General features: G+C 52.0%; 1 protein-coding gene across 2 annotated transcripts in view; it reads left to right on the top strand.

Annotated features, from left to right (window-relative positions):
- The first annotated feature begins 1,181 nt into the window (after nucleotides 1-1,181).
- JADE2 (jade family PHD finger 2) overlaps nucleotides 1,182-27,385 on the top strand; it is a 73,593-nt gene continuing 47,389 nt past the window's right edge. The window contains exons 1-4 of one of the 2 annotated variants that reach the window (XM_032702734.1): nucleotides 1,182-1,586; nucleotides 8,074-8,131; nucleotides 10,955-11,040; nucleotides 21,989-22,146. In XM_032702734.1, the coding sequence (XP_032558625.1) occupies nucleotides 8,074-8,131; nucleotides 10,955-11,040; nucleotides 21,989-22,146 (302 nt within the window). In that variant the 5' untranslated portion in view covers nucleotides 1,182-1,586. The remainder of the gene's footprint in view (nucleotides 1,587-8,073; nucleotides 8,132-10,954; nucleotides 11,041-21,988; nucleotides 22,147-27,385) is intronic. The other variant, XM_032702732.1, reaches the window with a different exon arrangement.

The following is a 27,385-nucleotide window of genomic DNA, read 5'->3' as shown; positions in this document are numbered from 1 at the left end:
GTAGCTGTGCTTCCTAGTGGTTTATAACCGGTAATTCAGCGTTTTAGAGCTCACCAGCTTAACGAACGTAAGAGATGATGGCAGATTGTGACTGAAAGACCGTAAGAGATGATGGCAGATTGTGACTGAAAGACTGTCTTTAACCTGAATTTTAATCTTCTGCAGCAATGGTTTAAAACAGTGCGAGCCAACTTCTGTAGGGCCCCCGGGAGCTGGGGAAGATGCACGGTGTGCACCCAGTTATTATTATTTTAATTCAAGAAACCGTTTCTATCCCGACAGCACCGCTGTCGTTGTTTTTAGTCCGGGGGAAAACAGCTGGCAACAGGCAGCCCTGAACCACCCAGAGCCCGAAACACTCGTTCGGGCAGCGCGCAGCAGGGTCACCCCGCGGGGAGGCGGGAGGCGGCCGCGCCGCTCCGCACCTCTGCGCGGAAAGTCTGCGAAGTTTTTTTTGGGGGGAACACACACGTGTACGCGCACAGGCGGGTCGGGGGGGGAGCTCTGCTGCCGCAGCAGCATCCCCAGCCCCGCCGCTCCTCGCCCCTCCGGTGCGGGCGCGGAGGCTCCGCTTCCCCCCCCCGCCCCGGCGGTTCCCACGCCCCGCGGCCGCGCAACTTCGCTCCGCGGGTGCGGGAGGGAGGGAAGCGGCTCCGCACCGCGGCCCCCGCCCGCCCCGCGATGGGCAAGAGCCGTCTTTTTGACGCAGGAGAAATGGCAAATTTTAAGTACGTCATTAATATGGCGCCAAAAGCTTTTTTTTTTTTTAAGTATAAGCTTATTTTTTTTCCCTCCCCCCGCTCCCCCCCCAAAAAAAAAAAAAAAAGAAAGGAAAGGAAAAAAAAAAAAAAAGAAAGGTTGGCGAAGCCGCCCCGTGTACGCGTGTGCACAGCGCGGAGAGGGGGAGCGGGCGGGGGGGCGGGCGGTGTGTGCGGGTGTGTGTGAGTGTGAGTGCGTGTGCAGGGCCGGGCGGCGGGACGGCTGCGGGGCGCGGGGGCTGCGGGGCTCCGGGCAGCGCCATGGGGCCCCGGCGGCCGGCGGGGGGGTGACGCGGGGCGGGCGGCGGCGGCGGCGGCGCGGCCCGCGATGGGACCCGCGCTGCCCGCACCTGGCCCTGCCGCGGCGCCCGGGGAGGGGAGAAGGGAGAGAAATTGAAGATTTGGGGCGGCCGAGGCGGCGGGGGGGGTGGGTGGGGGGGGGTGGAAGCGCCGCCACCATTATCCGTCCCCGCTCCGAAAGTCGCTTCCCCGCCTCCCTGCCGGAGCCGGAGCCGGAGCCCGGGCGGCGGCGGGGCGCGGAGCGCCGGAGGAAGTGCGGGGTGAAAAAGAAAGAGAAACAGGCGGGCAGGGCTCGCCCGGCCGCGGCGGAGCGGCCATCTCGGCTGGGAGCGGGGCCGCATCCATGGAGTTACCGAGCGGGCGCTCCTAAGGAGGGCCCGGGCGGCGCGGCCCCGGCAATGACACCGGATTGAGCCGCCGAGGGGGCTCTCCCGGCCGGGGACTGCGGGAGCATCCCCCGCCCCCGCCTCCTCCCGCCCGTCACCCCAGAGACCGGCGCAACTCCGGGCGGACACTCTCCTGGCCAAGGTAAAGGCTCGGCGGGGTGGCGGCGGGAGCGGGCTGGGTTTGCAGCGGATGGTTATTTTGCAGCTCCCCCTGCTTTTGCTGTATTTCTGTCTTTTTTTTTTTATTATTTATTTTTCACCCCCCTCCCTCCCCCGGCTGCCGGGCGGGGGATGTGCAGCATTCCCGGGGCGGATGGCGCACGGTGGTCACTCTCCTTTGGAAGTGCGGGAGGGAGGCGGCGGGGACGTAAACAAGAACTTTTCGAGGCTCGGTTCGCCGCTTCGCCCCCTTTATCCCCCCGAATTAATGACTGCGGCAGCGGCCCCGCGCCCTGCCCTGCCCGCCGGGAGGGGAGGGGGCGGCCCGGCGGCCCGCGGGGCTCGGGCGGGCTCCGCTCCCGGGGCTGTGCGGGCTCGGCGCGGGGCCGCGGAGCGCGGCGGGGCCGCGGGCGCGGAGCGCGGCGCGGGGCCGGGATGGCGGTGCCCGGGGGCGTGGCGGCTGCCGGCTCCCGCCTGCCCTCCCCTTCCTCCCCCCTTCCCTTCCCTTCCCTCCCCACCGCGGGGCTTTCCCCGCCGCCTTCCCTCGCCGCACCGCGCTGGTGGGTCCCGGCGCTGCCGGCCCCGGGGGGGGGTACCCGCCGCTCCCCCCGCGGCATCACCGCGCTCGAAAACATCCCGCGTCCCGCCCTCCCTTCCCCGCGCTGTGGTCCCCGCGGGGCGGCCCCCCCTTCTCTCTCCCTCCATCCCCGGCCACCTGCCCCCTCCCCGGGCGCTCTCCCGCATCCTCCGGGGATCCAGCGGCGCCCCCGCCGCGCTCCTGCCCCTTCCCCACCTGCCGAGCCGCTTCCCGCCCAGGGTGCGGGGCTGGGAGCCCCCCGCGCCCGGGGTGGGAGCAGCGAGCTGGAAGTTGGGAAGCGCTGCAAAGGCGGGAGGCTGCTGAATTGTCAACCTCGGAGGGGGAAAAAAAAAATAATTATATATTTATCTCTCGCCATACCTGCACATCCTGAGCGCTTTTTGAGTGGGAAGGGAAGGGATGGCATGGCACTCACAGGGAAAATTCCCAGCGCCTTCTCAGCACCCACAGTGAGAATTGTTTGCTGAAGGGTTTGAGCCAGGACCCTCCGACGGCTGGGACATTTTTAGGAGGAGATTTTGCTTGAGGGAAGAAAAATTCAGTGATCTCAGCCTTCTCCCCGGGGGTAAGGAGCCCAGCTCTTAGGAATGGTGTTTGACCTTTAAGCATTTATTGGCTACTGGGGTTAAAATAAGCTTGAGATAGAAGTAAAAATAGCTTGCAGAAAGGTTAAATCGAAGGTTAAATTTGTTTTTCCTAGGAAAATTGAGGCTTGATGTTCAAAAATGTAGGCTTGGAGCAAAGGATGGAGGGTACATGTTAGGGGGTCTATAGGCAGGGAGATGCAATTCCTTTAAAGTATCGATGGCTGGTGATAGTGTTTGGCACCCAAGTTCTGAAAGCTGATGGGTGGGTGGTCCCCAAACTATTTAGATCTGGTCTTTGCCTTTCTGTGGGTGTTCCGTAGAAAGATCGGAGTGCCCATAGCTCCTGTTGATTTTCTCTGAGCTGTGGACGATCAGAGACCTGCAGGATGGGGCAGCCGGCTGTGGGCGTGGAGCTGTGCCCGGTGTCCCTGCCCGGTGTCCCTGCCCTCACCCTCCCCCCCAAAAGGCAGAGATGTTTCCAGTGCCCTCAGTAACCTTTCTGATTACCTGTGCTCTGTCTGGGCTTGCTGAAAAAAAAAATAGATAATTAGAGGGTAACGAGTCAGAAGAGGCAAGTGGAGTTATAAATGTGAGTAGTGAAGAAAAAAAATTCCCTTGTAGATGTGGAGAAAGGCAAAGCACAGGAAGTAAACGAGGGCTTGTTTTGTTTTAAATTGAAATGAGATTAAATTTTGCCCCAGGGAGCCAAGACAGCCAGCAGAGTTGGTGTGGAGGAGAGGAGGGATGCCTCGCTCCTCACTGGGTACCTGAGCTTTTGCTGCAAAGTTGGGGCTGGCAACAACCTGTGGAGGAGGCGAGGGGCAGGCGAGCCCCGGCGGGCAGGGACAGGCTCCCACTGCCCGGAAAATGGGTGTTCTGGGTACCAGGATCCTGCCTGTCTGCTTTTACACTTCTGCAGGGTTTCCAGGGAGGTTAAGAAAAGCTTCCTCCCAGACGTGCACCACGGTTTGCTGAGGGTCTGTTGGCCCAGCCGCTGCTCATCCTTCGGTCCAAAACTTTGTGCCTCTGTCACTATGAAATTGGGGCTGAGCCAATTCGGGGGACGCTGCCGCTCTCTCAGAGCCTCCTGTAGCAGCGCTTGGCTCCAGAATCGCTAACGGGAAAAGGCGATGGGAAGAGGACAACCCTCCCACGGTGTAAAGACGGGGACGTTCCAGCCCTCCACCCTTCTTATTACACTTTCTAACAACTGGCGTTCCTAGACAGAGGAGGGGGGGGGGAAAACCCCAGTTAAGGCAGAGGGGAAGCGTTGAGGGGGTGCGTTGGGAGCAGCCCCGGGGCTCCACATCCCCCGCGGGGCGCGGGCGGTGGGACGGGCGCGGGGGTCCCCGGCGCGGGGTCCGCTGGCCGGAGCGGTGTGCGTGCCGCTGGGGGCACTATGTTCCGTTTGTGTTCCTATTTCTGGGCTGGGAGAACAAACAGGGAAGTGGTTTTTCTGCAGTCTCATTGCAGCTCACAAACAGAGCACATCATTCAGCCGGTGTTGCTCACAGCGTCAGAGGTGACGGCGCGGGGACCGGCGCATCCCTCAGCCTGCGGGGAGGCTGGGAGAGGTGATGAACAAATACTACCCCCACCCCTTTTTTTTTTTTTTACTGCAACTTACGCAGTTTTCTGTGCCTGTTCCCTGTGGATTTCGGGAGCACAGGCGTGTATGAATTTCTCTCTTTGCTTGCCACAGTCCGGAATGGTTCATTCTTGCAAACAGCCCTTGCACGGGGTGCTGAGGTGCCACTAAAATCTCCAAATCACACGGGGCTTGATGTACAGAAGAGTTTGCAGGGAGCTGGGAAACATCAGGGGGTTCCTCAGAGCACAGGGATGGTGGAGGGGTCCGCAGAGGAAGAGTTCTGTGCTGGCTGGAGGCTGGATAAGGCATTTTGGTTTAGTGTGGATGGGAGCTGGCACCTGTCCCTGGGCACTGTGCCCAGAGGGGACAGGAGCTCAGGACCTGGGCACAGGTATCTGTGCCAGGAGTGCTGCTGCCTTCCCCTCTCCCAGGTTGCATGGGCAAAATTGCATTCCCGAGAGCTCCTCTCCAGCCCTCCCCTGCTGTGAAGCAGGACCAGCCAGCCTCAGACCATCATCTCGATTTTAACGCCAATCCTGGTGCTAATTTGTCCAAGGCCCCTGTGATTTACATTTGTTTAGGCTGATGGAGGGCCATCATTTTCCTTGGTTTAGCATTTATCTGCCTTTCTCAGCCTGAACAAAGGCAATGCTAAACATGTGTTGGTTTGCAAGCAATTCTGTTTTTTTGGTTTCCAGGCTTTAGCCAGGGCTGTGCCTGTGGATTTGAGTTGCAGACACTTCAGGGGGATGTTCATTTGTTTATAAAAGAAACCCACATCTGTTTCTGTTTGAATTTTTTAAGCAAGCCTACATAGAAACCTTTCACTTGGTTTCTGGCTCTGTAAAAACTAGATTTTGGGCCAAGTTTGACCTAAGAGTGACCTTTTCAAAGTATTACAAATTTTTTTGGTATTTGTTTATGACTTTATTAATGATGCCATGCGGGGAATGGGTCAGTTAAAGGTGAAATTAACTTCTAATGTAAACAAAAGATTAATTTTGGAGCAGAGACCGTATTTTGTGGAGACATAAGTTGCTCGGTAGTTCACCAACTGAATTGCTCCTGAGAGCTTGTGGGAGCTGGAGCTCCAGCCCTGGGCAGGATGTGGGCAGTGGGTCCCCCCCGCGGTGCCAAAGGGGTGGTGGGAGCCCAGCCACCATCAGACTTTATAACTCTGTGATCCAGATGGGGAAATGGCCAAATTACCCTTCTTCTACAGTAAATTCCTCAGTTAAGTGCCCTGGGTTTACTACTGTTGGGCTGCTCCTGATGGGTCCCTTGGAAAACAGCATCTTCTTAGCAAGGCCTGGAATTTAACCATTTTCTGGAATGGGCTGGTCTTGGTCACAAATTTTGCTCCCTTCAGGCACACAGTACCTTGTGTGCCATCCCCTGCCCGGGGGGTCGTTGGCTTTCAGTGCTGCTGTTCACTTTGCTCAAGCCAGAACTTCATTCAGAAATTTGATGCAGTTTGGTTCAGAGGATGCTGTCCGGGATCCTGCCAAACAGTGGCAAAATGATTTGCTGAAGTAGAGCCACTGTTTCACCTGCAATGTGAACCCCTTCTGTATGTGAATATCAATCCATCCTGTTATGTAGTGAGCACGTTCAGGGCTGTTCTGTAGGGACAGAAGCAGGATGCAGGGACCAAGTTCAATTAGAGGGATGATCAGTGCATCTCCTCACATAAATATCAGAGCCAAAACCAGTCCCAGCATCTGATGCCTGTGCTGAGCATTGATTGTAAACCTTTTCCCTGCCTTGGAAGGAGAGTGATGTCAGTGATACTGTCTTGCTGTAAAGGCAAAGATGGGAAACCTGGGAAATCTCACTGGCTATCAGTAGCATTCCTTTGCTTCAGCTCAGGTGGGTTTTTTCCCTCCGTTGGCTTTGGCTTATTTAATCTCTGTGATTAGGAACTCCAGAATCAAAAAAAGCATTGCTCTGTGCTCCAAATGCCTGTTTGCCACTTCAGACCAGTAGAAACCAGTTTGAAAGGTTCAGGTAGAATTTCCACTAAAAGTAAGTAAGCTGCAGTTAAAACTGTCTTCAATTTCGTTTTCCCCAAGCAAAACCTAATGGCTACTTGGAACCAGGCTGTTTTAATAACATCTGTTTCCCCTTGAATCACTGGGGGAAAACTATTGATATTGCCATATTCTCAAGGAATGTTTTAAGTCACGTTTTGACAGGGCAATGCCTTACCACAACACTGATAGTTAAAATGTTTAGGATACTTTGTAGTATTTTCCCTGATAATGCTGTGATAACACAGAGCACATATATTGTAAAATACAGATATTGCATGAGTTTTTTTTGCTTATGTGGAACATTTCCTGATGTTTGGGGGGAATGTCATGCTCTAGCTTGCTATCCAGTGCGTGTGCTGCTTGTAGCTGCTGCGACCAAACGACACAAACCTGGTGTCTAATATCATTCCCACTTATCATTTGTGGAAGCAGTAGTGTGTATGGCATCTCAACGCCTTTAGATTCTTGCAGATATCTCAGAAAGAACTAGGAAGATGTGCATGAGATTCAATGTGCATTGTTTTCCTGTGGATGTATTTTGGCTCACAGCCTGTTGAGTATTGTCTGGTCCATGGGTATCCCTTTCCCTCCAGAGCTTCCCAAGCCCTGTGTTGGGGGCCACGTTCATCAGTCACTAGCCACATTGGTAAACTGGGGTCTTTAAAAGTTAGAATACCTTTTTTCTTCTGTGGTTTTTTTTTTTAAAGCACCTACCAGTACAGATACTTGACTTTCAGTTCCGAGCGCTCGGTTCCTGAGGGGCGAGTTCAGGAGAACCTGCTGATTTCAAGCGCTTCTGTGGCTTGTTCAAAGTCACAAAGCAAACCAGCTGAGCTTGAAACGGGGTCTCCTAATCGGTGTGGTGGTACCTGCTGCTGTGATTTTGACTCTGAGAGGATGGAGAAGTCACAGCAGCTGTGCAGAAGCCACTCGCTCAGCCCGTGGGAGCTGCTGGGGGGCAGAGCAGTGCAGGGTGATGGGAAGTGTGCTTTGGGCTGGGCTGGTGCGTGTTGCCTGTGTGACAGATACCCCAGAAGTCTTTAAAAGAAGGAGATACTGGCTGAATGGGAAGATGAGTCAGTGGGTAAAACCCCAGGCTTGTGGTACACAGAGGTTCTCTTCAGGTCTGGGATGCTCGTACTTCCCCTTGCAGACATACCGAGAGCGGGCACAGTTTCCATTCTTCTGTCTTCACATTTCTCAGCCTTGCAGCCCAGGAGTGTGGTTCACAGGACATCTTTTGTCCTGTCCAACAGCACCACTGTCCGTGGTGGGGCATCCTCTGCTCCATGGTGGAGCATCCTCTGGTCAGTGGTGGAGCACCCTCCCATAGCAATGCTCTTTCAAAGGAAGAACCATTTGGTTGCAAATCCCGCCTGGACAATTTGCCATGCAAAGCTGAGTGATCCAGGTGTACCCACGGTAACTCCTGGGAGTGGGGAAGGCTGATAAAAGAGGCACTCACACCTTAAAGTTTTAAAAAGCCCTGTGAGGATTGTTTTCTTCCTTTTTTTCAGCCTCTGGGTAGTTTTCTGTCTTGAGGGTAAGGACTGACTGGTACTGGGTTAACGCGGTGTGCAGATATTTAGAGGTAACAGTGATTTGGTGCTGAGGTGAGTTTTCTGTACATTAAGTATAACATTCAATTTCTTTTGTTACAGATGGAAGAAAAACGACGCAAGTACTCCATCAGCAGTGATAACTCAGACACCACTGACAGTAAGACCTTTAATTCAAAGCTTTGAACAAGATTCACTTCCAGCAGGGAAAATGCTTGAATAATTACTTTGCAAAGATTGGAGGAAGCTGCATTTACTGGGAAGTCCCTGCACAATGAATTGTGTGCAGGGCTGGGTTTGTCAGAAACGCAGCAACAAGCTGATACCAATTTATTTAAACACTTGGCTGTGGCTCCTCTTAACTGATGAGAGTGTCTCCCTCGTGTGAGGAGTCTGGGCGAGGAGAGCTGCTGATTGCAGATCTGCTAACAAAGCAACAAACACCCTTTGTAGATGAGCTGTCCTTTCCTGTGAGCTGCAGCCTGAGACTAGTTTGCTCTTGATTTGGGTCGTACGGGGGAAAGGGAAGTTTTTATTGGAGTCAGGGTAAAATTGGAGCTGCATTGTTCCCTTTTGCAAGCTGAAGAGTGATGTGGGAAAAGGGATAAAGCTCAAGCCAGCAAAACTTGCAAGCCCACGCTTGCTTTTCAACATCTACCTCACTTCATCCTCGTTCAGGAAGGCACAGGAGCATGTGCTCAACAATAAACATGTGCAAATGTGCTGAATTTTGGCTATAAATAGAGCACTTTCCTCTCCCACTTATCCCAGGGTTTCACCCACTGCAGACATACCGCAGTGCCTCGGTGTTCAGAACCCTCGAGGCACCAGCCTAATCCCTTGTCTGGGCTCCAGAGTTTCTTACTAGTTGCTCTTGGTCTTTTACAAATGTCACAGTAATTTCATCTGGGCCGTGCTGGGAATTTGCTCTCCACACTTTACAGGATCTGGCTGCTGGATACCCGAGAACGAAAGGGACTTTGCTAAAGACACTAAACTTCTGGGCCTTTTCCTAACAGGATGATGGGGAGATTACAGGGGGTTATGGAAAGGCTGATCTTGCTGGGTTTGGCTGCCGTTCCCACAGCTTCAGCCAAAAAAATTGTCAGTGTGAGAGGAGTTTGCACCAGCACTGCCGACAGGAACCTGCTGTTGGGCTGCTGGCGGGGACCCCCGTCCTGCTGCAGCCCTTGGGGGGCCTGAGAGCTGAGCTGTGCCTACAGAAAGTGTTTCAGGCTCTGTCAGCACCACTGGCTTCTCGTAAAATGAAACGTCTCTATCTCAGAAAGGGGTTTGTTTTGGAAGCTGTGCTTCAAACTTCCCGTCTCCTAATCCCCAGATGCTCAAAGGCTTACGGAGCAGCTCGTTGGCTTCGCTGCCTTTCGGGGGTAAGGCATCTTTAATCATGGCATTAAACAACGTGGCCTTATCTCTGTTGGGCTTGGATATTTATGCTGCAGGTGATATCTAAGCTGTTGACAAAATGCTCTCCTGCAGGATAATTGTAAACAGAGTGCTGACCATCTTTTTTAATTCTCTGCCAGGAAAGGGTGGTAGTGGTGTGTTATCCAGGTTTGCATAGTTGTAGCATCACACTGTAGCTTGAGATGAGGGGGCAAGGTGGAAATTAGTGGCTCAGTCTCTCCATAAAAGCTGTGGAGCTGCTGCTGCCCTCCTTTGAGCAGCTCACTGAGTAAAGCAGCATGTCCATGTGGCTGCAGCATAGGGATGTCTGTGGGCTTTGTCTGCACCATCCTGTTGTGCGCTGAAATGCTATAAAAAAAGTCATTTATATGGAGCCCTCTTTAGTGACATCTTGCCTGACACTGCAGTCAAGAAACCACCTTTTGGGAACAGGTGATGCCCCCACATTTGGTTTTCATTTGATGAAGAACAAGAAAGTGTACTGCAAGTAAAGAGTGCAAGGTGAGCTGGTGCCTCTTCCCCTGCCGGCAGAAATAGGCATGTGGGATTTATCTGGGCTCAGTTGCCTGAGCTGGTGGAAGAACAGACATTTCCCATTGCAGTGGTACTGCACCCTGATCCCTTGGGTCAGCTCAGCTCAGCTCCTGGCCAGAGCCCTTCCTCATGTGCAGGGCTCCATTGGGTTTGGAGGTTGCTTATGTGCACAGTGTTATTTCCTCCTATTCAGGATAAAAGGATAAAGTCAGTGGTAAACTGGACTGTCATCATTATTATACAAAAATTCCAATAATTAGTTTGTTATTTGTTATTAACAAATATGGGTTGGAAATAAAGATCAGTAATGTAGTGGTCCCAGAACATTTAGGGCTTTAGCTACCCTTGCCTTACAGAGGTGGTAGCAGTGGTGATGATATTGCTGCAGTGAGGATGATGAGAGATCATTCATAATGCTCCCTGAGGAAAGTATTCCCAAATCTCAAAGCAAATACTCTCTTACTACTGAAAAGTGTAAAGTGCCTTTGCTTGATGTGTTCTGTTGTGTGGTTCCCAGTGGATGCTGAACTGCACACTGCTGTGGGAATTCTTAGTCGTGGTGTGGGCAACGGAGTTCGACCCAATTTTGTCAGTAGTTTTGTCCATGGGGTCTGAAGTCCATGAGCTGTTCAGATACCTGTCTTTAAGCCTCCTTGGTAGAAAACTTTTATCTCCTTAATTCCTAATCCCAATAGACTCCTGATTCCAGGAATGAGCCCTGATTCATTCCCTCTCAGAAGCCTGTCTTGCTTGTGACTCTGGGTTTCTCGTTTCTGATGTCTGCGTTTGAAAACAGTGTTTTTAAATTTCAGAGGCCTCTATTTCATCATCTACATCATCATCAGTAGCAGGAGAGTGATGTTAATGTGTTTTGGTGAGGTACCCTGGGGTGTCAAGGTGTTGTTGCCTCTTAGTGCTGACCCAGAGTGTTGGTTGAGGCTGTAGCAGTGGGGCTGGTGGCAAAGACGTGGAAAAAACTTTTTGACTCTTTTCTGGGTAACCTGTCTCTGTTGCCTTGTTGCAGGTCACACCACATCCACCTCCAGATGCTCCAAAATTCCGAATACCAAATCCCCCTGGTCACGGCAGAAGGAGAAGAAGCCCTCTGAGGTATGTGGGCTTTCAAGCTTTTCCCACGGAGGGGGGTTTCCCATGGCACTGTGCTTGCCCAGATGTGTCAACCAGCGTGCCCATGGCTGGCTGTGAGCAGTGGGTGCCAGGACAAGGCATCTCCGGGAGGGCAGAGCCACAGCTCCTGGCAGTGGTGCCAACCCCAGCTCTACTTGGAGGGAGCAGGGGGGGAAACCCAATGGGCATCTCTGATGAAGGGTGTGGGGTCCTTGTGCCTCCACCCCTGTTGATGCAAGTAAACGTGGGTTGAGTTTGGTGGGATTGGGAGGTCCTACAGTTTTGGGGTGTCTGTGTACCAAGGTTCCCTGGTTTGGGTGCCCACCTGGGTGCCCTTTCTTTGGTGGCACAGGTCACAGCACTGATGGCAGGGGAGGGTGACGTGGAGGCTCCTCCCCGTGAACAAGTGGGAGGCACAGGAAGCTGTGAAATGAGAGACAGCACAGCTGAGTTGCAGATCATGTTGTGTTGGTTTCCTCCTGTCACGGGGCTCAAGGGCATTAAGCCGAGGCCGTCGGTGTCTGACCTTGTCCACAGGGTTTTCCCTGGCTGGGACGGGCAGTGCTGCCCACCCTGGGGACACTGCCCAGGTTCCCCTGCCAGCTCTGAGCGCAGGGTCTGGCTCTGGGGTGGGAGCAGCCGTGTGTCCCCGGGGCTGTGGTGGAAGGGACAGTGCTGTGCCCTGTTTTCCTTCGTGTGCCTCGGATACATTTCCACGAGCCATGGAAACTACAGCAGGCATGAGCTGCTGTTGTAGCAACCACAGTGTTTGGCAGTGGTCATCTTCATTTCAGCAGCAGCCTGAGCAAAGCCAGAGGGACATTGTTCTCACATTCCCTTCCCTCTGGACCAGGGTCTGGAGTCAGGCAGAGCTAAGTTTAGAGGCAGGTGAAGCTGGCATGGCTAATGTGAACTCCTTCCCAAGCTCCCCCCTGTTTCACCTCTCCTGATGCTGTGGCCTGGTGAGCACAAACCTTTGTAACATCCTCCTTTTGCATCAAGCTGAGTAGAGATTTTGAGGTTTTCCTGTGGTCACTGCCTGAATTACAGCTGCACTTGGTTTTTACTGCTCTGACAGGTTTACTTTGATACATCTTAAGTGTTGGTGAAGGACAGAGACTGAAAAAGTCCAAGTTGTTTATGCCATGGGAAAAGAGAGGGACTGGAAAGCTGTTAGGACCAGCTGAGGTAGTTGGAAACACTCCAGAGAGCAAGAACCAGGGGTGCAGATGTCACTGGCTGCTGACAAGGCTGTTAGAAAGTTGAACATTAGCACTGGTTATAGATGTGTCTTGATACAGATCAGGGGGTGATTTTTGTGAGGTGAATCCTCCCAAGGAAAGCGAAGGATTTAGGGTACCTCCTCCTCCTCTGGCACCGTTATCCCTTTCTGAAAAAAATGCTCATCCCTGTGCCTGATGTGCCCAAACAGGCCTGGGGTGAGCCCTTCAGGTGCTGTCAGGAGTCCCTAAGGTGGAGATGCCCAGTGTTAGACCTGGTTAGATGTGACAGGATGTGATTCATGCATCAGGACAGTGTGATATGTGCCACCCTGCTGCTGCCCAGTAAAACTTTCCTCCAGGAGTTGATGCATCTCTTTACTGCATCAGTGGTACAGACACACTTTTGCTTATGATATGAATTAGTTTAATCAGCCATCTAGGATTTTACCCGGCTGCTAATGAAGTTACTGGATATAAATCTAAGACTCCAAGTGAAAATGCTTCTGGACTTGCTGAAGGATGGTCAGACCTGGATCCAAGTTGCTGCTCTACAACAGCTGGAGTGAAAACTAGATCTTAGTCCATGGCACCCAGGGAGACGTCAGATGTGGTGCCTGTGGAGGGCCAGGCTCATCCCTCTGCTTCATGCTCTGTTATGCCCTGAGGAGGATTCTCAGTGAAATGTAGCTCTGGAACAAATAAAGTGGAGCAAAAGCTGAACAGTGCCCAACTTAGCAACAATTGGGACAGAAAGTGAACCTCTGTGGCTTATCTGAACTGAAACTCCAGGGGAATTTGGGAGGCAATGTGTGATTGCTCAAGCTGGAGTGTGGTCAGGATGCTCAAGCTGACAAACCATCTTTGCAGAAGCGTGGTGGGAGCACAAGCACATGGAGCAGTCCAGATCTTGGCCGTGCTCCCCTTACCCTCCATCACCCCTGCGGCTCCTGTGTCCAGGTCTGCTGGAAATCAGCTCCAGGTGAAACCCAGGGGTCGGGACAGAGTGTGTGAGGTTGGACACAGGATTGCCCCAAGATCTGCAGCAGTGCAGGGTGGTGGTTTGGAGGTCATTGCAGTATGGATTTCCTCTACAACAGCATCTTCCAAAATCTTCCACGAGTGACCCAACGTCTGCTGTTCCTGTGATCACATGTGAACCTGTCTGGTCCACGTGTGGGATCCACTGCCTGTCATCTGTGACACGCTTCAGGGTTTGGCACATCCTTGTAGGAACCCTGGAGGATTTCAGGCACAGACTGGGATGGGCATCATGTCCTGCTGGAGCAGGTACTGAGAAATGTAAAACATAAACCACACCACTGTCAAACTACTTCACGTGAAATGGTGAAGTACCTTTCTCTTGTCCATCCCACTGAGGATGGAAACCACAGGAGGGTAACAGGGAGAGCAGGATGAATGTATTATCAGATGTTGAACCCCCAGACATTTGGGTCTGGACAAATCTTTTCAAACAATAACTCAAACTCCAGTTTTACAGGTGGCTTTTAGATTTGTCAAGAGCTGCAATGGGTGCAGGCATGTCCTGAGGGATGGTGATGCTGGAGGATGGGCTGGTGGAGCAGGGCCCACTGGCCTCCCCTGCCCCTCTCCAAGTCGTGTCCCCATTTCTCTGGGAGCTGCTGTCCTAGAGAAACATGCATTTGCCCTGACAACCCAGGCAGGAGATAAAAAAATCAAAAGCATTAGTGTTACATAGTTATTAGTCAGGTCAGGGGGTGATGTTTATTATGAAAGACTCTGTGAGAAGGGATTAACTATACACATTAAAAACCACCCGATACAAGGCATCTGGAAAAACAAGCTTCTTACCATGGAAAAGTACTGAGCTGTTTGTAAACATCCGCGAAGGGGCCATTGCCAGGGAGGGTGATTATATTTATCTGTGCCTGTCACGGGGCTCTGCCCGGGCTCTTTCCTGATGTGTCCCAGGCACCAGGGCTCTGTCTTGGCTGTCTCCCTTGCAGAGGTGACAGCCGTCCTCCCGTGCCCCTTCCTGGGCAGCAGAGCCTTTGGGGCTAAGCCTGATGGTGCCCCGGGCGTGGGCATGGCTCTGCTGCCCTGCTTCTGCCTGAAGGCAGAGGATGGACGTGGGCAGCTGCCAGCAGCTTCTTGCATCTACAGTGATAGCAGTCTACCAATCTCGTGATTTTAATTAATCTCATTAGAGCTTGGATTCAGACTGAGTGTGGTGGCTGGTACCCATCCCTGGGTCCCTGCGAGGAGACGCTGGTCGTACTCCCTGCCCTGGGAGCTGGAAGGAGGGGATGCTCGCTCAGGTCCTACCTATCATGGCACTCAGTCTGCAGCAGGGAGTAAGATGTGCCTGAAGTGCGGATTTCTGCTTGTGTTGGTGGCACATTAGCACAGTCCTGCCCCCGGCTGTAGGGCTGCTGGGGACGTGAGCACAAAGCCTCGCTGGTTTGACTGCAGTCATCAAGCCTCTCTGCTGTTCCTGACAGGGAACAGTTGTCAGTGTCTAAGGAGAGAATATAAGAACAAGGCAAGTGTGTAATGATAGTGGCCGGTTCTATCTGCCAGCTCCCAGCCATCAGCAGCCCGGGGACTCCCTGGGATGCTGCCTCTGAGTCACTGCCTGAACCGCTGTGTTCGTCATTAGCTCCAGAGCTATTTGAGATCCAAAATGCTCACCTGCGCTGCTGGAATACATTGTGGAGGGACAAAAGCCTGCATTTTTGTGCAAACCACCTGCCTGACAGCGCTCCAGCTGTCCCCTTTCTCAGCTGGAGAGGAGAGCCCTGCGCAGTCTCAGCTCTGCTGCTCGTCCCACCGGACATCCTCATGGCCCTTCTCCTTTGCTCGGGACCTTCAGGAGGCGAGGGGAGACCACAGCTGCAGGCAGGGCTCAGGATGAAGGGGAAACCACAAATTTATACAATTTACGTTATTTTCTGCTTGCCTTGTTTAGATGTTACTTCCGTGTTTTGAAAGATGCCTTTTCCTATCTCTATACAAGGTTTTAACTCATTTAACAAACATCCTCGTTGTTTCCCTTATAAAAAGTAATTATTCATGCATTGGATCATGGTTTTTTTCCCCCTGCAGTAGGTATATAATGGCCCAGTGCAATGTGAATTTAGCCATCCATGCTTGGAGCAGAGCTTTTGTGAGTATGGCCAAGCAAGACTGGACAAGCTTTTATCGGGCTGGATGAGAAGATCTGTCTCTGTTGAAAGGTTTGACTGCAGTGGCTTTGTCAGTTTTCCCATGCTGACATGGGGATAACAGATTAATACCATTGTCTTCTGAATGCTGAGAAGGGACAGACAAAAATGCTTCTTGTTCCTATTTTAAGTTCTGTTGTTCATTGGATCTTTAACATCCAGCATTTCGAGAGGAAACGAGACTAAATGAAGAGATAGGAGGCTGGCTCCCAAATGGACACAGGAGTTCAGGATTTTTCTCCCCACAGGCAAATATTATTGCTGGTTGCACACACACTCCAGGCACTACCACGTTTCAGAGCCTTGCTGCCGAGTATCAACGCTTCTCTCATTTCAGAAGGGACTGGAAAAATGTGATATAACAGCAGGGAAGCAGGGCTGGGAGTCTAGAGGGGGGAGTGGGACTGGGCACGGAGGTGCCGTCTCAGGCTGATATGAAGACAGTTTGTACAACCAAAAACTATTCCCAGGGCTCCCATTGTTCCCGTTGTTTTCTCTTTCTCCAAAAAGCCTTGTGACTCATGAGCTACAGCAAACAACTTTGTGCTTCAGAGAGTGAAGGGCTAACAGAGCCCACTGGAGGTGAGGAGGGAGCTGGAGACTGCCCTGGTCCCGACATGGATGGAGGAGGGTGGTTATGGCAGGGAGTGTAGCAGGACACAGCTGCCAGGCTGCAGTCAGGGGGGAAAAAGAGCATTGAGCCAAAACCTGAAGAGAACCTGTTATCTCACTGTCAGAAAGCACTCCCACATCCCCATGTGGTGACCTGCTGCTGCCCATCCTTTGGAGCACCCACTGCCCGTGCCTGCTGTGGCAAGGTCACCACTGTGAGATCCCACACAGCTGCTGTGTGTGTGAGGGAATTGGAGGAGGATTGCAGGTCCCTTGGGTGATGGAGGGAATGGATCAAATGTGAGAACTCGGATGCAGGCTGTGACCAGTCCCTTCCCACCTCTCCCATCTGCCCTCTCCCTAGTGACCTCAGTGTGTTCTCCCACATGGACTTCATTTTGAACAACCAGCTTTGCTTCTCTTACATTTTGTGCCACTGCCTTGCAGCGTGGAGTGCTTTGGAAAGGTTTCTTTTTGCTAAAACTGTTTAGCAGACAAAAAAAGAGATGTCAGTGCATATTTTTAAAAATGCCATCCTTTCCCGGGACTGGGAGGAGGGGCAGAGCTTGTCCCTCCGCCCCGAAGAGCAAGGTCTGAAGGCTCCAAGGTCAGCTGGGTGCAGATGGCAGGGGAGAATGTGTAACAGAATTCCTGCCAGCCCGGGAAGCCTCGTGTGCAGGGACACGGCCTGCTGGAGCCCATCTGTGTTCTGCTGAGCTGCCTGGTCCCTGCAGAGCTGGTTTTCTCCTGGGCTGGTTTGCAGCAGGCGCCCGGAGCCGGGTGATGCCGCGGCCGTGCCGCCTCGGCAGAGCGATGGGCCAACTCTGGATCGGGCACAGCAGTGCCTGGGCTGGCTGCTGCTCTGAGGGCTAATTATGCCCGGTGCTAGACGAGTGTTTCGTTTCGATTTAAAGCCCAAAACAGATCCGTCTTTTTGGCTCCCTCCCAGCAGCCGGTTTGGTACGAGCGGAACGTTGTTACCACGGGATCCGAGTTTGGTGGCTTTGGGTGGGTATTTGGGGCTAAGGGGATAATTGGCAGGCTCGGACCTACAGGACAGTCACTGGAAAAGCCGAGCCCTTGACAGAGCACGTGGAGTAGGAGCTGAATGATGGGGAGATTGTCAGCCACTTCGCTAAGAGGGGTTTGTGAATGAATCAAAGAGCCTGGAAATCGATGCAAGGATTGCATGGAAAGGTGGTGGAGAGGCTCTGAGAGGGGCTGGATGGTGATGGGGGAGAGGCAGAGGAGGAGGAGGAGGATGCTGGAAAGCAGCACAGCCTGGGAGCCCTTTGCTAGGAGAGGGATGGAGTTTCCAATGCCCATCATCCTTCCTGTCATGGCAAGGCACCGTGTGCCTGGGCATCTCCTCCCAGGAGTATGTGTTTCTCTCTGAGGTTGTCCAGGTGTTGGACAAATTGCTACTGGTCCATGGAGAGCTCCTGGAGATGCCTCACAGCTGTTGCAGGGCACAGGGAGAGGCTGCAGGGCTGTGTCTGGTGGGAGAAGCAGCAGATCCTCGCCAGGGTGGAGCAGCTGATGCACGAGGCACTGGGGGCTCAAGGAGGAGCCGAATCCAACCTCTGCCTTGCAGGTCTCTGCCATGCCCACAGTGTCATCCTTCCAGTGCCAGGCTAGATCCAGGTGAAGCAATAGGCTGTCAAAATCAGAGAATGTGTTACATTTTATTAGCTCAGGGTTTTTTTCTTTTTGAGAGATAAAATCAATACAGCTTTTGCCTCAGAACGGCAAATTACAGAAATAACAAGTGACACTGATGTATCATTTGGGAATGTGATGACTTTGGTTTCCCAGTGACTTCTCACCTTCCCAGGCTGCTGGGACTGTCTCTACTGCTGAGGCAGTCAGTCCAACACCACAAATTGGTGGGCTGAAAGGTTGGGGAAGTAGCAAGATGGGTAATCTAGATGCCTGGCCTGTGACATATGAGGGAGAGGGACGTTTTCTCCATGTGTTTTTTTTTTGCCTGGGGTCTGAGACTGCACAACTACACTGACTCCATGTCCCTCTCATTTGGCAATATGAAGGCAAAAATATCTTGGGATTTTGCAATTTAATGTTCTTTTTCCTCATCTCTAAAGCTGACACTAGCAAAAGGGGAGGCTGGCCCTGGGCATCAGTGTGATACATCTCCGAGCATCACTAAACCTACCTGAGGTTCCTGAGCAAACAGAGGCAATAAAGGAACATCTTGGTTTGGCCTTTCCCAGTGCTGGCAGATCGATAGGCAATAACCTGGATCCTGCTGCCAGGCTGGAAGGGAGGACAGAGCCTGGCCAGGGCTGTGGTGGTGGCAGGGGGAGCAGGGTGCAGGGCAGCAGACAATTCATCTCCCACGGCCCTGGAGAAACAGTAAACACTCCTATTGAGGGAAAATTGCTTGTTTTCTGGTACCCAACTTTTTCTTCACCGCCAGGTCCTCGGTTCATCAGTGCCCAATTTATCCTTTATTTGGTTTTCATAAATAATTCAGAAGAGTTTGAGTAGAATAATTGAGTCTTTTCCCAACCCTAATCCCAGACAATTCAAAACAAAAAGACATTTAGATTACAATTTGAGCGTATTAGCTGTTGGGAGATTTCCAGACAACTGATCTGCTTTCCTTTACAATTTCTGCGCTGTTCTATCATTTCTAAAGTGTTCTGCTTTGATAGTTAATAATTTGAGCATATCCAGTTCTTCATGAAAAGACAGAGGCGTCGCTGTGATAAAGTGCGGGCGCGCGTGCTGCCGTCGGAGGGGCGAGCTTATCTGTTTTCCAAGAAGGACTAAATAAATGAAGTAGTGAGATTGCAAATCCAGCCCCCGATGCTCCTTATCTTCAGGGAGATAGATACAATCGTGCTTATTTGGCTTAAAATTAAAACCGAGCTGCCTGTGCCGACGCGAGCTGAAAAGCCAGGAGGGATGAGTTTGGGGAAGGCTTAATGCAGGAAAACAGGAGCCTGGGATCTGCACCGTGCAGAGGGGAGGAATTATACCGAGGGTTGGTCCCATTGTTGCGTTTTCCAATGCCCAGGCTCCGAAGTTCTGGAGGGTTTTGTGTCTGCTGAGGGTGTTGGGAAGCATTGGTAAGGCTGAGCCTTGTTCAGAGCAGTGGTGAGCAGCAGAAGGCTGCCCCAGGGCACCTGGGCTGCTGGAGACATGACCTCAGCAAAGAGCTGAGATCACTAAAGAAGTTTCCTGATAGCTGTAAGCAAAGGAAAATGAGTTAAGCTTGTGACACGAGGTTTGTATGGAGCTGTTGTGTTTCCTACCCGTGGATGGCAGCCCCGGGGGTGGCCAGGGCTCCCCAGTGGTGCTGCCAGCTCCTCCCTAGGTTGGTTGCATGACATGTTGCAGGCTTCTCCAACTCCCTCTTCATCAGTAGGAGGAGGGTGATGGGCCAGGATTTTGGTTTAGAAGAGCTGTTGGGTGCCCCACACCTTTGGAAACCATTCCTACCTGGCTTTGCCCACAAATCCCCAGGGCACGTGTCTCCAGAACGGTGTTTTCTGTGACACCATTGTGCTGGTGCCAGGGGAAGTTTAGGCTGGAGATTAAGAAAACTTTCTTCACTGGAAGGATGGTTAAGCCCAGGGCTGTGGTGGAATCACCACCCCTGGAGGTATTCAAAAAACATATAGATGTGGCACTTGGGGTCATGGGTTAGTGGTGGCCTTGGCAGTGCTGTGTTAATGGTTGGACTCGATGATCTCAGAGAGCTTTTCCAACCTGAATGATTCTGTGGTTCAGTGGTTCTGTGGTGCTGGTGGCCAGGGCAGGGAGGTGGCACTGGTCCCCATGCTGCCCTCAGCCCGTGTGGTAAGGGCACAGGAGAGCATCTCATCCACCAAAACCAAGTGCTCCAAGGAAGGGACACTAACTGGGGTTTCTGTTGTCCTCATTGCGACTGGGCACCACAACTGGGTTATGAGGTGGTGTTTGCCCAAGCTGTGACCTGGCAGTGCAGGGCTGGCAAGAACAGGGTGTATTTCTACCCTGTCTTGTAGAAAATGAGCTTCAGCAGGATTCCTGTGCTTGTTTGGATACTCAGACACAGCGCTGGAAGGACTGTGATATCTCCCATATCCCTTCTCATGTTTAATTAATGCCTATTTTAATTTTTCTTTTTTAAATCTCTCACACTGGCAGTGTATTAAGAGGTTACTGTGGTATCTCTAACGATGCTTTTGTAGCACATAGAGGCTTACAGGACCATGATCTTTCCCAAACTGAGCCTAATTCTGCCTGTAGTATATAGGCTGTTAATTATGTTTGTTGAAGGATGCACTGAGATTATCTGACCAATTCAAATCAGGTTTATATAGGCATAGTCAAAAATGTCTCCAAGCAGCTGCATCAGGAGGAAAGCACCAGGAAAATTCAAAGAGGTCCCAACATAGCAAAGGTTGTTTATATATTGTATTTAACTCTAATTGGGTTAGCAGCTGAGACTCTGAGGATTAAACAAACTGACCTAAATACTGGTCTCAGTGGTCTTAGTTAATGTCTAGTTTCCTGCATCTCAGCCGATTTGGGTTCCCCAGTACTCTCCAAAGCATGTTATTTTTGTATCAAAAATGTGAAACTATATTGTATTATTTCTTGTGGTTCTGACACAGCAATACTCATTTGGAGAATAGGCTCTGAAGAGATTAAACAACATCTGAAGAAAACATCTGATCCATCCCGGCCTCGTGGAAGGAATGCAGAAGTAGCAGGGATGGAGTGGATGGAGCGAGATGGTGTCCAGGCAGGATTGCTGGCACTGGCAGTTATTATTCCAGCTAATAGCAGATGGTAGAGAGGAGAAATCATCCATTTTCATTTACAATTTATTTTTATGCTGCAAGAGGCAGGATTGCTCGAGTCATTGCTGTCAGGCAGCCCTCTGGAAGGAAAACCTTATTTACCGTGAGGGATATTTTTGGAATGAGTTTTTCATCCTAGTGTATTGGGAGAAGATGCTGCAGGGCCAGCAGTGAGATGGAAAATGAGCCCTTTCACTGACTGAAGGACTGGATGATTTTCCTAAAAGAGGGGTCCAGTGTTGATCTGACAAGGGTTTTTTTGGGTCAGGACACATCTCGATGTGTTTGGCTGTGGATGTGTGAGCAGCACCTTGATTACCTTTTAGCCAGTTATTTTCCACCTTTAGCTTTTGGTTGTCCCTGCTCAGGACGATGAGGGGCCATGATGGGCACACAGAGGTGCTTGGGACAGCGAGGTAACATGACAGGGACATGAAGGTTCTCAAGGTGATGAGGTAACCACGATGGGGACATGAAGGTGCTCAGGGCAATGAGGCGACATGAAGAGGACACAGAAATGCTCAGGGTCATGAGGTGATGTGATGGGGACATGAAGGTGCTTGGGATGATGTGCTCTTTGTCTCCCACAGCTTCATTCGTGTCAAGAACATAATTTCTCTTCCCCCAGGAGGGCTAAGTGCAGAGAAGCCCAGTTGCAGGACATCCCTTGGCATTTGAGTAGATATTTGTGTGGCTACATTGAAACCATCAATCCCCTAAGAGAAGGCAGCCTGTTTCTTTAGCTTAATCCTAGTTTTTGGATTAAAAACTAGGATTAATCCAAGTTAATGTCTCATGGGAGCTCACACCTTGTGGCTGGATTTCCTGACTGCCCAGTTCGTGGGACCTCGGAAGGGTTGCAGCTGCAGGGCTTGGGCTCTCAGCACTGCCTGGCTGGAGGGGAGTCCCTGCCTGTGTGCCGTGTTCTCCTGCCCAAACCTCACCCTGAAGTGACACAAAATGACACCCTGAAGCCATACCACTGGTGATGCAAACCCCCAGGACATTTCCCCAGGACACACATGCCCCCAGGCCCTGCCTGACCCCTTCACTCAGGATGGGTTTTTCTCCGGTGCAGGTTTTCCGTACGGACCTGATAACAGCCATGAAGATCCCTGACTCCTTCCAGCTGAGCCCTGACGAGTACTACGTCCTGGCTGATCCTTGGAGGCAGGAGTGGGAGAAGGGTGTCCAGGTGCCAGCGAGTGCCGAGGCCATCCCTGAGCCTGTGGTCAGGTAAGTGAGCGCCGTCCCCTCTGCCTTGGTGGGGTGCACACCATCTCAGGGGGCGTGCAGAGGTGATGCATGGGAACCTAGGCTTGCACAGGGATTCACAGGGACCTCCCACCACACCCTGAAAAGTCCCTCTCGTGTGCCTGGCTTTTTCTGGGCAGTGGCCAGGCAGGCCAGCTCCTTGCTTCCTCTTGGTCGGGGAATTTTAAAAAAGATGTGATCAAATCAAAGGGAGGATAAAAAAGTACCAGCAGAAAACCACCCAGAACTCCAGGCTCTGCCTGGCTGGCTGATGCCTCTCTGCCTAGAAACACGTGGCTGTACCGCTGGTATTTCACGGCAGGGGAGCAGGAGTTGGCCCTTAAATTAAAAACTTCCCTCTTTACTATGTTTGTGTGGATTGGGAACGTGCTGGGCATGCTGAGATTCAGGGCTTGGGAAAAGGAGCCCAGCGAATAGAGAAGCATCTCCCAGACCTTGTAGAGACGACGTCTGTCAGCCGAGATCGGGGGCTCATTAGCTATTTTAAAACAGGGAACTGGGTTTTAAAATAGACACTTAAACAGCTGCTCAGGCAAAAAAGAAACGTGGGGGAGCTGCCGCCCGCTCAATGTGTGCGTGGGATTATCCCAGGGCAGTGGCCAAAGCTGTGGGGGAAAGGCTGGTGCTGCTGCTGGGGTGATCCGGGCAGGTTGGGAAGGGACCCCAAAACTCTCAGGGTCAGAACCAAAACTTCCCGCAGGGTTTACAGGAGCTTTAGAGCTCTCGTGTGTTCCCTTCGTGACGTGTGACGCCGGGGGTGCATCCTGCAGGAACACTGGTGAAGCATCGTGCCTGGGTGCTGCTGGGGTTGCTCGTGGGAGCAGGGAGGCTGCAGGGGGGGTGTGTTTTGCCCAGGGATTCGGGCAGGGAGCAGAGGCCGACGGAGGCTCCGCTTGTCCCACAGCAACAGCAGCTGGTGCTGCAGCTGCCGACCCCGCTCCTGAAGTAAACTTTTGTGTACGCTCCCCTTCCTCCCCCGGGGAAGACAGAGAAAGAAATGAAACTTTAATGAGTCTGAACACATCAAAAGGGAAGTTGTAAAGGGGGCTGTTGAGTTGATTTAATCCTTGGGAAAAAAAAAAAACAAAACCCCAAACCGAAAAAAAAAAAAAAGAAAAAAAAAAAAATGAGGGAAACCCCCCCCCCGTGTGTGTGTAATATCTTTTTTTAGTTGTCTTTGATAGCTATCCACAGCCTGGCTTTGCCAGTGCTCTGCTCCCCAGCTGAGGGCTCGTGTGCCGGGGCTGTTTCCAGCTGAAAAGTGATCTTGGTGCTGCCCGGGCTGGCAGTGCCCATTTAGATCCAGCCTGGCAGTGGCTGCCTGTAGGGTGGGGTTTGGCATCCCAGACCTGGCAGCCAGGAGCTGTCAGGGCAGAGGGTAGGCTGAAAATGTGCCCTTCTGCTTCTCTCTAAGCTCTTGATTTTGGGGATCCTGGGGCAGCTCTGCCAGTACCATGTGTTCCCAGGCATGGATATTCCTAGAGTTACTCCTGGTGCAGGTCATCCCTCCCATGTCCCCATCTCACTCTGTCTTGCTCTGGCACCAGCCCTATCTTGATATCTTTCACATTTTTCAGGCCACTCTCATGTCTTCTCTCAGTCCTCTCCTCAATACAAAGCAGATCCATTTATTTTAAGCTCCCATCAAAGGTTGTGTTTTCTGGAGTTGTGAACGTGTTTGTCAGTCTTGAGGCTTCCCCTGCTTTCACCCACGCCACCACCACAGGGGCATGCCCACAGCTTCTGGAGGGGACATCCTGGTGCTGCCCACTCACCTTGTGTGTGAGGTTTCACTTCCACCATCGGATTCCGCTCTGAAGAATTTCCCAATTCTTGGGGTAATTTTGCTTGTGTGATTATTCTCAATCTCAGCACGATTCCATAATCCTTGATGCATTGCCTCCTGCCATGGTTCCAGCTCTTCCTTCAGTTCCTCAATACCATTTGGCATTCAAGCCTTTCTCTCCAAAGAGTTTGTTTTATTTTTGAAGTCTGATAATGTGTATCATGGATATTAGAAAGAAATTCTTCCCTGTGAGGGCGGTAAGGCACTTACCCAGAGAAGCTGTGGCTGCCCCATCCCTGGAAGTGTCCAAGGCCAGGTTGGACAGGGCGTGGAGCAACCTGGGAGAGTGGGTGTCCCTGCCCATGGCAGGGGGTGGAACTGGATGATCTTTAAGGTCCCTTCCAACCCAAACCATTCTATGCTTCTCAAATCTGACCCATTCTCTGTGACCTTTTAGAGATACTCATTGCTGGCTCCGTCACTCTCAGCTAATCGCAGGTGGGTTTCTGCAGCCCCTCAGGTTTGCACTGTGTCCTGCTCATCCCAGGCTGCTCCAGGGATGCTCTGGGATTGTGCTGCTTACCCAAAGCCTTAGCTTTTTTGGAGTTCTTTCCTTTCTTGTTGCTCTGTCTGTCCTGCACCACGTCCCATCTGCCTGAACCATCTCTCTTTGCTGGCAGGACATCAATCAATCCTGAAGGACTTTTTCCTCAGACTGAAGCCTGTTTGGGATATTTTGCCTTCACTGGTGTGATGTGAGTGGAACAAAGAGCTCATTTTACAGCAGCATTAATAGTTGCACCTGGTTTGTGGCCATGATGCACATCCCAGGGGGACAGGCAGTGACATTGCCAGATTTGTTTTGGTCAGGACAGCATCTCTGCACATGCTGCTTTGCCGCACCAGAAGGCACGGTGGGGACAGTGTGCTTCTGCCAAGCAACTCTCCCTCCAAAAGCATCCCTGCCCTCAGTGTTTTCCCACTTGGGTCACGCTGTGAGAGTTGGAGGTGGAGAGGGCAGCGTTGGACTGCCAGGGACGGTGTAGACTGCAGCTGTTTTCCTATCTCCAGGGTTAGACAACTCCCTCTTGCAGCTTGCCCTGCGTTGGAGAAATGTCAAGTGTTTTTTCACAAGAGATGACTGTATTTCATCTGCCTAAAGAGAGCAGCCTTAAAAGGCCTTACAACTCCATTTACCTCCCTAGCTTAATTGCTTTAATTCACCCCAGTCTCCATCCCAGGTGATGGATGAGCAGGTACCTCTCTGGTCCCCCCTGAGCTGCTGCTTTTGTCCCCACCCTGTGGGGATGTTGCCCCATGGCCTCAACATCACTTTCCCCCTTTGCTTCCTAACTTCCCATTTTCCCTATTCAAAACAAAAAAAATTCACATAAACCTAGCAGATCTTCTCTGTGTCAGATATGGACCATCCAAATTCCTTTAATCTGCTGAAAAAAATACCAGCAGTGATGTTTTCTGTAGACTGGAAATGCTGAGCCCAGCAGTTACCTCTCTTCCTCACTGTCAGGGCAGCACTTTGCTGTCCCCCCATCTCAGAGGCGTGACACAGCACCCTGCCCTTAGAGAGGGATGCCTATGGTAATCCAGTCAATGTTGTCAATTCTGACAGCCACTTCCATGTGAAATTCCTAGAGAGAGGCAGCAGGGGGGAGAAGCCACTAGAGCCCCAGGAGCTGGCGAGCAGGCAAGCGCTGCCTGCAAAATAATACCCAGCCCATCATCCTGAAGCCCAGGGGTTTGGTTCCTGGGCTGAGCCATCACCAGCCAGCGGATTGTGCTGCGGAGTGTGTGGGAATTGCTTCCTGCTCCAGAGGTGGATCTTGTTCTCCAGAGGTGCTGCCGTTCACGCAGCTGCTGCTGCTCTTTTCATCTGCCTGGGCGCTTGGAAACCAGCCCTCCCTGCCCGCACCCTGCCTCGAGGTTTTGTGCCTCCGAAGCTGAAAATTAGATTTTTGAAACATCTTGTTTTACTGGAGCCTCTAAAATGTCAAAAGCTGGGGGTGAGGCAGAAGGAAAGAGCTGTATTTTAAGGAATGCTTTCCCCAGAAAGCAGCTGTCTCAAAATGCCTCCGCTGAGAGCCACCTTAAACTCAAGGGTCCTTTCTAGGTTAGCACAAATCACGGTGCAGTTGTGAGGAAAGGAGTGGGGGAAGAGGTGCAGCATCTCTTTGCTTGGTGTCCCGGGAGGCATGGGTGCTGCTGGGGGCCACCTGTGTACCAGGGTCATTAGGCAGTGCAGGAGATGAGATGTTTCCTCTCCATGATCGTTTCTGGCTCATTGCTACTGAAAAGGGTTTTATTTTGTATGGTACCATGTCTGAGAATTGCCCAAGGCTTGAAGGGCTCCAGCGTGGTGATAAAAGCTGCTTGCAGTCAGCTGGGAGCAGAGGAGTGAGTAATGGAGGCGAGTTTCCCTCCCAACAGGCAGGCTGGCATCCTCTGCCCGTGGGTCTCCTGGTCACCCACCTGGGATGTGGGTGGTGGTGACACTCCACCCCAGTGGTGACAGGACATTCCACCTGTGCTGAAGGATCCCCACTGGCTTTCTAGGACCAGAGATGAGCCTCACAGCCCCTGTGTGAGCCCTACAGTTATTTTACACTTGGGCAAAGTGAGGCATGGAGATTTACACCATAAGTCAGTGCTAGAGCCAGGTACAAGGTCCCAGTCTGGTGTGGGGTGCAGTTGGGTGCTGGATGCAAAGCTGGCCCACCTCAGCACAGCTTGAGTTTAAGGATTAAGCAAGATAAAGTGCGGGTAAGAGTTATCACCAGTTTTGGAGCATTGGAGCTGTGGGTACCTCTCCTGTTGTAAATGGGAAGGAGATGCTTCAGATGAGCTGTGTCTACCCGGAGTCACACTGTGATAAACCCAAGGGGAAAGTAGGCTTTGCTGGTTTGCCACGGGTGCTCGTAGGAGGCTGTGAAGCCCTTTTTGCACAGTGGGTGTGCCGGGATCAGACCCAGGCTCGTCCCTTCCCACTGATGGCGATGCCAGTGCTGATGCTGGCGGAGTGTTGAGCTCACACAACAGAGCACCCCTTCATAAAGCAGCATCATCTACGTGGGATTTTATGCACCTATACAGGTTTTATTTCCTCCTTTATTTAATGATTTAATGCTTTTGGCATGTGGCTCCTTCCCCAGGCTGACAGGGATGTAAGCAGGATCTCGAGGTGGCTCTTGGATCTCGCATTAAGCCACATTAGTATGTGCTGTAGATTCTGTTTCCTGTGAATTTGCACACAGCGGGAGGACGAGCAGGAAGGCTGCTTCTTGCTGGCAGGCTTCCCAGATATTCTTGGCATTGCAGATCTATACTTGCATCGTCGCTGTGGCCCTGTTTTAACAGAAAACAGAAAGTGCTGTGGCAACAGGAAGGCACAACCTCGGC

This window comes from Chiroxiphia lanceolata, chromosome 15, assembly GCF_009829145.1.
Source record: "Chiroxiphia lanceolata isolate bChiLan1 chromosome 15, bChiLan1.pri, whole genome shotgun sequence".
Classification (NCBI taxonomy): Eukaryota; Metazoa; Chordata; class Aves; order Passeriformes; family Pipridae; genus Chiroxiphia; species Chiroxiphia lanceolata.
The sequence above is the reverse complement of the archived record's forward strand: the minus strand, read 5'-3'. Positions and strand labels throughout refer to the sequence as shown.